We start from the raw sequence: 10553 nt of genomic DNA, 5'->3' as shown, positions 1-10553 counted from the left end.
AAAAAAACGGGAAATTGCTATTTGTTTACGTCAGCTGTAAACACGCTCTGCATTTAATTGTCCATGTCGCAATAACACATTTCGATCGGCTGTGTCTTTCGCAGACACATCCGCCAAATTAATTCCCCTAAAATTATACAAGCACGGAAAATGGCAGTCACCACGTTTCTCCACATTTGCGCAGAGTACCAAACTGAGACCAAATATTTACTCAGTGACGGGACACGACGGAGTTGCAAAAAGCCGGAATAATTTTAATTTCTGTAAACGTTGCCGCACAGCAGACTGAGTCAGATAAACCGCTTACATTTGGTTCTATGGACGAAAGCAGTTGCTTTTGCGCAACTAATATCAACTAATGGCAGCCGCTGAGAACGCCAATGAAAAGTGGGCAATGGTAGTGGACACAATGCACTGTCTGGTTTTCCAGAACTTTCTTCTGGCAGTTCTTTGATATTAAGTAGCCTACACCAATGGGGACCCGTGCTCATGCGGGGAGTCCAAATTTACTGAGTGTGAGAGCAAAAGAAATGTGTTGGGGCCTCATGAAACAGCCTCTGTTCAGTCTGAAAGTAATATGTGCTTTCTCCTTTGAGTATCGTTTAATTTTGCACAACCGTGCCCGTTAATTTCAGTCTCCACCACACTCGTAATGTTCTGAGAGAAACCAAAAAGCCGCGAGGCTTCCTTGGGTCTGTTATTCAAAATAAAAGGCAAATTGCGTTTGCGGTTTTTGAATGATTTGAGAACCAAATCCGCCTCAGTTCAGGAGAGGTTCCGTCACCATTAGAATCAAAGACCTCTCCGGTGGCTGGTTTTGTGTCAGCTCAGAAATGCGCAGAATCGCCCGAAGACAACTTAGAGCAGAATGGAAATTCTAACACATTTAGGAAAATATGCCTTTAATCGTTGTTTTGTTTTTGTTTTGTTTTTTGTTTGTTTGTTGCCCTTCGTAGGCTATGGCAGTGCAGTTTGGGCATAAACTGCACTTTTCACACCAATTTCACTCACACGCAAAAAAAAAAAAACAAACACAAAAGCCCTGCTGAAATCCACAGCGCAGAGTGGAGAACGCAGAGAGATGCTGAGCGACGCACCGGGAAGAACGGCTTCCTAACACAAACCAAATGTGTGGCGCCGTCTCGGAGGGTTTGAGCTGCATGCAGGCTGCCGATAGGACGCAGACCCTGCGCGCGCTGGAGGTGTGTGCGCGTGTAGAGCTCAGGAAACCCAGGCTCGCGGCTCCGCTCTCATACATGCTGCGTATCCGTCTCCATGGAGATGCCTTTGGAGAGAGGTCGGCAGACTGCCCGGGTGTGTTTGTCTTTCTGTCCCTAACCATCATCCTGAGCACCAACGGGATGGACTCAGCAGCAGCCAGGAGTTACTGTGCAGGCGGACCTGCAGCGTTCAAAGCTCTGCTACGGTTGTAGTGATCAGGTAAAACTACAGTGTTCGGACAGACCTGCAGTGTTCTGGGAGAGCTGCAGCTCTCGGTTTGAGCTGCAGTGTTCAGGTGAAGCTGCAGTGTTCAGTGTTCAGTTAGAGCTGCAGTGTTCAGTGTTCAGGTGAAGCTGCAGTGTTCAGTGTTCAGGTGAAGCTGCAGTGTTCAGGTAAAGCTGCAGTGTTCAGTTAGAGCTGCAGTGTTCAGTGTTCAGCTAAAGCTGCAGTGTTCAGGTGAAGCTGCAGTGTTCAGTGTTCAGTTAGAGCTGCAGTGTTCAGGTGAAGCTGCAGTGTTCAGTGTTCAGTTAGAGCTGCAGTGTTCAGTGTTCAGGTAAAGCTGCAGTGTTCAGTGTTCAGGTAAAGCTGCAGTGTTCAGTGTTCAGGTGAAGCTGCAGTGTTCAGTTAGAGCTGCAGTGTTCAGTTAGAGCCGTGCTCTTGCACGGTTTTTTGCGAGCGTTTCAGCCTGCCTGCTGGCCCCCGGACACCGTTTGCTCATCCCTGGATAAAGAGAAGTGTGGGGAGAGGAGGGGGAACTCAGACTGCAGAGCTCATCTGTCCTGTCAGTCTGTCTGTCAGTCTGTCTGTTCTGTTTGTCCTTAGCTCATCAGATCACAGCATACACTGACTCAGTGTCTGGGCCAGTTCTGGTGTGCATGTGTGCATCTATAACGGGTCGGTAAGGAGGCCCTGGGGGGGGGGGGGGGGGGGGGGGGGGGGCATGCTGCCCAGCGACAGCCAGCTCCAGGGCCTCTGCACTTTTACGATGGTTTTTGGCTTAAATCTGTTTGTGACGGGGTGGGGGGTGGGGGGGGGGTGGAGCCCATAAATACCCCCACTGATCAAAGGAACACTGTCTGGTCTCCCTGCCCCGGTGACATTTTCAAGGACATCACCACCTTTTTTATTCTCTGCCACAGTTCCAGTTCCAGCCCCATATGCCCCCCGCCCGCTGCCCCCCCCCCCCACCACCTTATCCCCCTACAGCCACTGCCCCAAACACAGCCCCGAACACAGCCACAGGCCCAAACACAGGCTCAGGCCCGAACACAGGCTCAGCCCCAAACACAGCCACAGCCCCGAACACAGCCCCGAACACAGCCCCGAACACAGGCTCAGCCCCAAACACAGCCACAGCCCCGAACACAGCCCCGAACACAGGCTCAGCCCCAAACACAGCCGCAGGCCCGCACCCTGCACCTCTGTCCCATTCGCCAACACAAAGCCGCCGCCATGTCACCAAAAGGCCCAAAATACCCACAATTCCCTGCACTGTAAGAAGCTTGGTCCCAGTTATCCACGCTGAGGAACCACCCCAGCCACATGCCACAAAAATACCCACAATTCCCTGCGCTGGAAAGAGAAAGGGGACATGACGAGATGACTGCAGTCCGTTGCTGTCATTTGGTTTGCGTTTGGTTATTTAGTCTGTAATCAGGATGATGGCCTTGGATAAACGATAGGCTTCGCTTCACTAACCGATTCCACAGCAACCTTCTGCTCCTCGAGAAACCCCATCTTCCGGTCTTCAGGAAGCCACATCAGAGAAAAATATTTTCCTTTCTTCTACTCTCTCTCTCTTTGTCTCTCCCCCTTGTTCTCTTCCCCTTCTCTCTCCCTCCCTAACACCCCCCAGCTGACACCCCCCATCAGTCTAAACACCACCCCCCACCCCCCAAAACTTTTTCTCCCTCTGTCTGTCTCCCTGCTCTCTCGCCTGACAGTAGTAGAAGACAGACGTGCCAAAAACTCTGTTTTATGTCTACGCCGGGGTTTGCTCTCTTGACAATTACAACAATATGCCCGCTCGGCTTCCTTTAGAGTCCTGTTCAAAAGCAACAGCGCCTGGGGGGGTGGTGAGGTGAGGGGGGGGGAGTGTGCGTAAGAGCTTCAAATCCTGGAAGTGTTCTGGGCTACTTTACCCCGTCTGCAAATGCACAGCAGAGCAAGTCCCATCACGCTTGGGCTGGGTGCAGTGCAGGGGGGCGGGAGGTGATAGTTGCAGATCCAGATGGGACGGTGTTTTTTGGATCGTGGGTGAGGAAGACTGACAGGCCAGGGTTTGGAGCCACTCTGGGAGGTGGGGCTGGGGGGGGGGGGGGGGTGCTCCGGGGTCTGGAGATAAGCTAAGGAAGCACAAACCAAGGGTCACAGCCTTCGACAGCTTTTTGGGAGGATGTTTACCGCTCGTAAAACGTCTTAACGGCACAAAGACATCTGCCTTTTGTTGCCCCACAGCATCCATTTGAGAACGGCTTACAAAATGTGCTGCTGCAGATCGGGGGGTCCCCAAATAATCTGAGCCTGCAAATCTACCTACAGAGCAAATACATATTCTGTAACCCCGCCTTATCAAAATGTACCCCAATACATTTTATGTTAAAATATGGAAACAAATGTCACACTCTACACATTGCAGGCAGTTTTTTTTGACAGACTAAACAAGTGCAGTGTTTATTTTAACTTCTTTGTGTTTTCTGATGCATCTCAACTCCTCCCATCATGCATCAGTGGATTCCAACTGGCCCTGCTCCTGCAGATAAGCAGAAAATAAACAATTCTGCCAGAAAGGGTCACAACCTTCTCCAGCGTTCAGGGGTATGTCAAGCGCTCGTAAACGCCTTAACGGCACTGCGGTATCAGTCCGTCATAACCCCAGAATGTCCATTAGAGAGGGACCGCGAACGAGAGGTATGTTCGGCCAACCAGAAAAGAAAAAAAAAAACAAAAAGAAATAAAAATTTGCATATTTGCCAAGATTGGGAAGTGTTACTTGTACTGATATCTTGATAGCATTTTATTTCAGTATATTTTTAGGATATTCAATTTCTATATGGGAAATTAGACTAAATGTGACGTAAGGGTTGTGGGGGGGGGGACATACAGGTCAGGGAGAAAGAGGGATGACAAGATGGCCAGAGAAGAGGAGTGTGAACTTGTCAACTTCTCTCCCTCTTTCCTGACCCTGAATTCAACAGGCACAATTCCACTGCTCATTTCCTGCTGGAAAAAGAACTTCTGCACACAAAAAAAAAACCCCAGTGCCTGAGACTAACGCTGACTCATCCATGCTCCCTCCACTGCGATTGGCTGCCTGGAGCTTTGCCCAAGTATGATGTCAGACCAAAGCTGGAGTTCAAACTATCCTATCCACAGTGCGGTTTTGGGATATTAGAATTAAATCCATCCCATAATGAAGCCGAAAACCGAACGGTATATATACGTGCCATCACGGGCTTGGCGATTGCTGGAAATTAACAACCGAATCTTGTGAAAATAATTTTTTAAAAAGCGAGGCTAATTCGGTTTTGTTCGCGGTAAGAAGGGGCGAACGGCTTAGCAGTCAGGCTGAACCGGGATGAATGCTCGCATTATTATGGATTTTGGCCGCCCGAGAACCTCTGTACATTCCTGGCTGGTGAAATGAAGCTGTTGCCAAAAGGCAAAAGGCTTGTGTGGCTGTCTGTCTGGCTGTCGTGCTGGAGCCGTTTCCCCTAATGTCCCGTAGAGATTTGGGGGGGGGGGGGGGGGCGGCCGGTTTCCATAACCTTCGTTCCTCCAATCCAAATTCGCTCCACAGGCTCTGCTCGAATCAGGAACGCACTCCCTTCAGTGCTGAAGGTTAAAGCCATAATGCGTTTCCTTTCTTCCCCCCCCATGTAAGTGAAAAGCCAACTGAGGTCTGTGACACAGATACTGAAGGGAAAAGGGGGGGCGGGGAGGGGTGGGGTGGGGTGGGGGGGGGGGGCATCTCAGCTGGATGAGGTCATATCCATGAAGCAAGTCCAAGCAATAAAAGCTGCATTGAGTTGGACCCAAGAGTCATTTTTGATGATGCCACTGAGGAGAACTCTCCAAGGACGTCACCGAGTCATGTAATGTGCCATCGCCATGCTTTAAAAATGTTTTTTTTTTTTAATGACAATCAGTAGTTGATCCAACTCGCACAACACCCCAAAAACGATGACAAAAAGGGGGGTTTTCATAATCATATGCACACAGCTTACAAAATACTCCCTGCCTGACAAGCCAAACCGTTTATTTTTTTCCCCTTACGCGGGACAAAGGAAAATCTGATCGAAAAACAATCACTCACTGGAGCTGTAAAGGGAACAAAAATCATTCATTAACTCGAGAAAAAAAAACAGACGGAGGCAGGAATATTCCAGAATGTAGCTGGGGTGCGTGGAACCCCTCCTTTCTGAAGCAGAGAGCGTACCGCCAGGCCGCAGCTGAGATTCGGGGACCCCGGTGTGGCCCACAAACTTTATCAGACCTCATTTCCCCTAACCCACAGCAGTTCTGGGGGACCACTCAGAGACCGGTCCGTTTGTTTATTAGACAAAGGGGAGTCAGCCGGGGCCATTACTGAGCTGAAACGTTGTGTTTATAGACCCCCCCCACCCCTCCTCACCCCCACCCCCCCACCTTCCCGCTCCTAAATCCACTGGGTATTCAGAAGCCCAATAAAAACGTCCCGTAGGGAGATGTTGACTCTCCACTGGAACCTATAAAGCAACTTTCTTTACAGAGGATGAAGGTGTCACAGATTCCCTGAGAGGCTGAGAATAGCCGTCGTGGTTGGTGCAGTTAGTGCATTACTGTGTTTGGCGCATTAGCGTGCTCTTCAAAGCGCTACTGCAGAATCCCCTATTTCTCCTGTCCCCATGTGCCCCCACCCCACTTTAAAAAAGAGCTTAACCCACCCCCCCCCACCCCCCTTGAGGAGTGGAGTTTTCCCAGTCTCCCGCCCTGCCTCGCACTGGGGGTGGTCTGCACAAACCGGGACGAGGTGAAATGCTGCTTTTTGTTTTTGTTTTCCTTTGCACTCACGGTCGGTGTCAGCCCAAAAGGTGCAAGGCCCCTGGGGGGGGGGGGACACTCCGGTGCATAATTTGGCAGAAGGGGACGGGGGGGGGGGCAGAGCCTGCCTACCCCGCCCCATTCCTCTGGCTCTTATCACCCCGGGGGCGGTGTTGACGCGGGGCAGGGGGGGGTCACGCCGAGCAAACCGAAACGCCGCTGCTCTCGGGCAAATGCCCGGGCTCTGACATCACCGGGCGCCTGCCACGGCACTGAAGGATCATGGGTTACGCAGTCCTGATTCACACCAGAGCCCACCATTTGACCTGATCCCACCCCCACACGCCACCCCACCCCACCCCACCCCAAAGCCCCGACACCAGCCCCAACCCCAACCCCAACCCCAACCCCAACCGTTAACACAAACAACTGAAACAGAACACCAGACCAGCCTCTGATAAGAATGGTCCGCTTCATGCCAGCCATAGTCATGATGGGGTGACTTTTACACACACACACACACACACACACAAACACATAAAAAAACCTTTTCTGGACATTCCTCTGATCGGCAGCCTCAGCCTGCACACTTCGCTGGCGCCCTGTCGCGCGCTGGCTCGTACGGAAAGATCCGGAACCGCAGGGTCTTAGCGAGCTCCAGCGGAACGCTCGCGGAGGGTGATGTCATCGGTCCTCCTGCATTCCTAACGGACAGAGCTGCTCCATCCATCAGTCATTCAAAAAAAAAATAATTATCCTGAAATGAGTTCCCAGCCCGTTACCGTGGCGATACGCGTATTCCGAGACGTCAGGACTTCTGGACCAGCAAGAGCTCGAAACAAAATTAAAAAACTTAAAAACAGTCATATAATCGTTTTTTTTTTTTTTTTTTTTTTTTTTTAAGTAATTCATGTAATCTCTCTGCAGAATGCAGAAATCTTAAAAGCAGGAACCCGGGGTGTTGTTCTTTCCAATTGAACAATGAGAATAGAGAATGCAGACGGAAAAATATATGCTTTAGCTGATCGGAAGGACTGAAGGGGGGGCGGGGGGGCACGGGGGAGGGATGTGTCCCAGAATTCTACGCTCCTTTCTGTGCTCATCTTACAGAAGAAAGGGTGCATAAATGTCGTATCTCACAGAAGAAAAGGTGAATGAACGTTGCTACGCGGTTCATACTTGAGTCTGCAGACTAAAGTAAACACTCTGTTTGCTTTCAGCTCATCGGCCTTCTGCCAGCCCCCAGTCCTCACCTGGATCAGACGCTGTGCTGCTGAATAAACTGCCTTATTTTCAGATACTTTAACCCATTTAGGCAACCCTGCAGATTGCCGACAGTTTTACAATGCGCACCTGGTTTTCACCGATACTGAGAGCGAAGTCATCATTCAAAAGTCCCTTTTGGCTTTGAAAATTTTGCAGGACTTTGCGGGAGCATTTTGAAAAGTTAGAGGAATTTAGAGACGTAAAGATTTTCAGATGCGTCCCTGACCCAGGTGTGGCCTCACAGTATCGATGCGTTTGATTGGCTCCCTGCGTTAAGGAGGCCGTCTGCTCCCGATTCCGATCAGACGCACATTCAGACGGTCAGGCTGAAACGAGGTCCCGTTTGACTTTTATGGGCTGTCAGGGTTTTGAATATTTAATATCTGAAATGTTCTATTTATTCGACATGTGTGCTTTTTAACGTTTCAAGATATTTCACAATTCATCTTCGTTCTTTGCGCAAGCTGTAACCCCAGTCCGGGAGTCCATCGCAAAGAGTTACACTTTCAACAGTAAATCATGGCACAACGTTCTAGTAATTTAGGAGTCTGCAGGACTTCTTTCAAATTTTACTGGCACTTCAAAAGTTCTCAAAGAGTTTCAAAACCAGGTGTGACTCGGGACCGAACAGGACACTTCTCAATTTGCCACTGCATTCACACAGACAGCCTCTTGCGAGACCGCAGACTGTGGTGATAACTGCGTGCTCCCAGGAGCCTGTGCACTTTTACGCAAGACCAAAGAAGTCAAACCAAATTTTTGTGATAAATCAAGCCTTGATTTCACATGGCTCTCATGGTTAGAATTACGGAATCTGTTGATTTATTGTGGAAGGCACTTTGCAGGCCGCGTTCCACACGGGCAATTCCAGAGCCTGCCCCCTGAGAGACACACAGCTCTCACAGCTGTGTGCATTAACACTGAGCAAACTCATTTATCTAAACAAGGTCTCCACTCTGTGTGCGTGTGGGGGGGGGGGGGTTCAGATTAATCACCCCCCCCCCCCCCCCCCCCGGCCGCACTCCCCGTGAGAGAGAGTGCGCGCCCGCTGTCGCCCCTACCACAGGTCAGCGGGTCTAATCCCCTGAGCCCTAATCAAGATGTTCCCTCTCTCCACTTTCAGAGCTTTGCAAGGAAACAAGATACACCCCTACAGCCAAAAAGCACCCCCCCCCTCCCCTTTGCCCCCCCCCCCCCACTTTATCGCATCACCCCCCCACCTCCAACACCACTATATTTATTTCTTTTATCCATACATCATTTCAGCAGCATGTCCCATTGAGGGGGGAAAAAAATAAAATCTTGAAGGTCCAGCCAAGATAGCCACAGGACACAAGCGTTTCCAGAGAAAAACTTACAGCGAAACTGCCCAGCTGCACATGGAGAGAGCATGGAGGATGCCCGTATTCTGGGACTTTTTTGGTTTGGCGGGGGGGGAAGTGTCTAACAAACAGAACACAGGCAGGTTCAGGTACCGGTCCTGGAAGCCACTGCCGAATGCACTGAACCTGATTTGCTTACAAATAATTATGCAGCAGTGTAGGTGAAAAAATAAGTAAGGAACCCTGGTTGATATCTGTTAAGCAGTACATTACAAACAGTCTACCAAGTCCCCCCCCCCCCCCCCCAAAAAAAAAAAACAAGAGTGTTGTACAGTGAGTGAGGAGTCCCTACCTACAAACCCTGATTCTGGAATCGTGGGTAATTTTCTGGAGCATGCAGTCAGAGAAACCTCTGTCCCACATCCCAGTCAGCCGTCAGACTTGTGATCAGCCTCACAGGTTTGAACTGCCGGTGCAGTCAGCTAAAATACTCTGGCATCCACGTCCCACATCGCTGGGTTAAAGCCCAATCGGACTGATCACCCTGGCATCGCCCCCAAGCGTTCAGTTTGGCAGAGAAGGACCCGTCTACACAGAGCCTATTCAGCTCGTGTGAAAGAGAGCGACGGCTTGCGGTAGGAGGATTCTGTTCGCGCGCGGCTACAGGTTAAAGCTCAGCCGTGTGATTTACGAGCAGAGTAATGGGATTTCTCTCCCGCAGTCTGTGCGGCCAGCTTACCCCCCCCCCCCCCCCGGTTACCTGTGCCTCACGCCAGGGATTTACCTGAGCAGCCCCCTCTGCTAACCGGTCGTCTTGGGAACAAAAAGCTCGGGGCAAGGCAGAGTCTGGTTTCATACACACAGTCAACACACACACATACACACATGCACACACACACAGACACACATGCACACACACACACACACACACACACACACACAGACACACATACACACTTGCACACACACACCTATAAACCTAAAAGAGCTGAGAATTCAACCTCCTTGCTGTAATCCAAAAAAAAAAGCAAAAAAATAAAAACTGTAAAAAAAAGTGTCACAATCCTGCCTACTCACCTCAGTAGGTTCTGCAAGCCCTCCTTGCTGGAGTTTCTTCTCAGGATGGCACTGGACATGTTTTTCCTTCTTCTGTTACTCGGCTTCCCCGTTTATCAGGAAAAAAAAGAGAGAGAGAGAGAAACAAAAGTACGTGCGTGTCACAAGTCGAGAGATTCACTCCCAAAAAATAATAAAGATGCCTTTCTCCCCCACGATCCCAGAGAGTGGTGTGATGTTACCAGGAGGGATCCGAGTCTTTGTATGATCCTCTCTCTCTCTCTCTCTCTCTCTCTCTCCCGCCCTCCCTCTGTCCCTCTCTCTCTCTCTCTCCTGCCCCCCCCCCCCCCCCCCCCCCCGCATGTGGTTCTCATTGAGCTCAGACTCCTGTGCTGCATGCGTCCCCTCCCACTCCTGCTCCAGCACAAAGCTGCCCTGGTCATGTGACTTTCCCAGGGGAAGCGTAAGAGGATACCGCTCCACTACCACCCTGACCACTCCCCCTTCCCCTTCACTCACCCCCCTAACTCCTCCCCCTCCCCTCTCACTCACACCTTAACTCCTCCCCCTCCCCTCTCACTCACACCTTAACCACTCCCCCTCCCCTCTCACTCACACCTTAACCACTCCCCCTTCCCTTTCACTCACTCACAAGCGCATAGACAC

At 50.6% G+C, this 10553-nt stretch overlaps 1 protein-coding gene across 2 annotated transcripts in view; it reads right to left on the bottom strand.

Annotated features, from left to right (window-relative positions):
* lsp1a (lymphocyte specific protein 1 a) overlaps nt 1-10158 on the bottom strand; it is a 46056-nt gene extending 35898 nt beyond the window's left edge. The window contains exon 1 of one of the 2 annotated variants that reach the window (XM_035396264.1): nt 9909-10158. In XM_035396264.1, the coding sequence (XP_035252155.1) occupies nt 9909-9967 (59 nt within the window). In that variant the 5' untranslated portion in view covers nt 9968-10158. The remainder of the gene's footprint in view (nt 1-9908) is intronic. The other variant, XM_035396265.1, reaches the window with a different exon arrangement.
* Between the last annotated feature and the right edge of the window lie 395 nt (nt 10159-10553).

The sequence above is a fragment of the Anguilla anguilla genome, chromosome 16 (assembly GCF_013347855.1).
Source record: "Anguilla anguilla isolate fAngAng1 chromosome 16, fAngAng1.pri, whole genome shotgun sequence".
Lineage (NCBI taxonomy): Eukaryota > Metazoa > Chordata > Actinopteri > Anguilliformes > Anguillidae > Anguilla > Anguilla anguilla.
The sequence above is the reverse complement of the archived record's forward strand: the minus strand, read 5'-3'. Positions and strand labels throughout refer to the sequence as shown.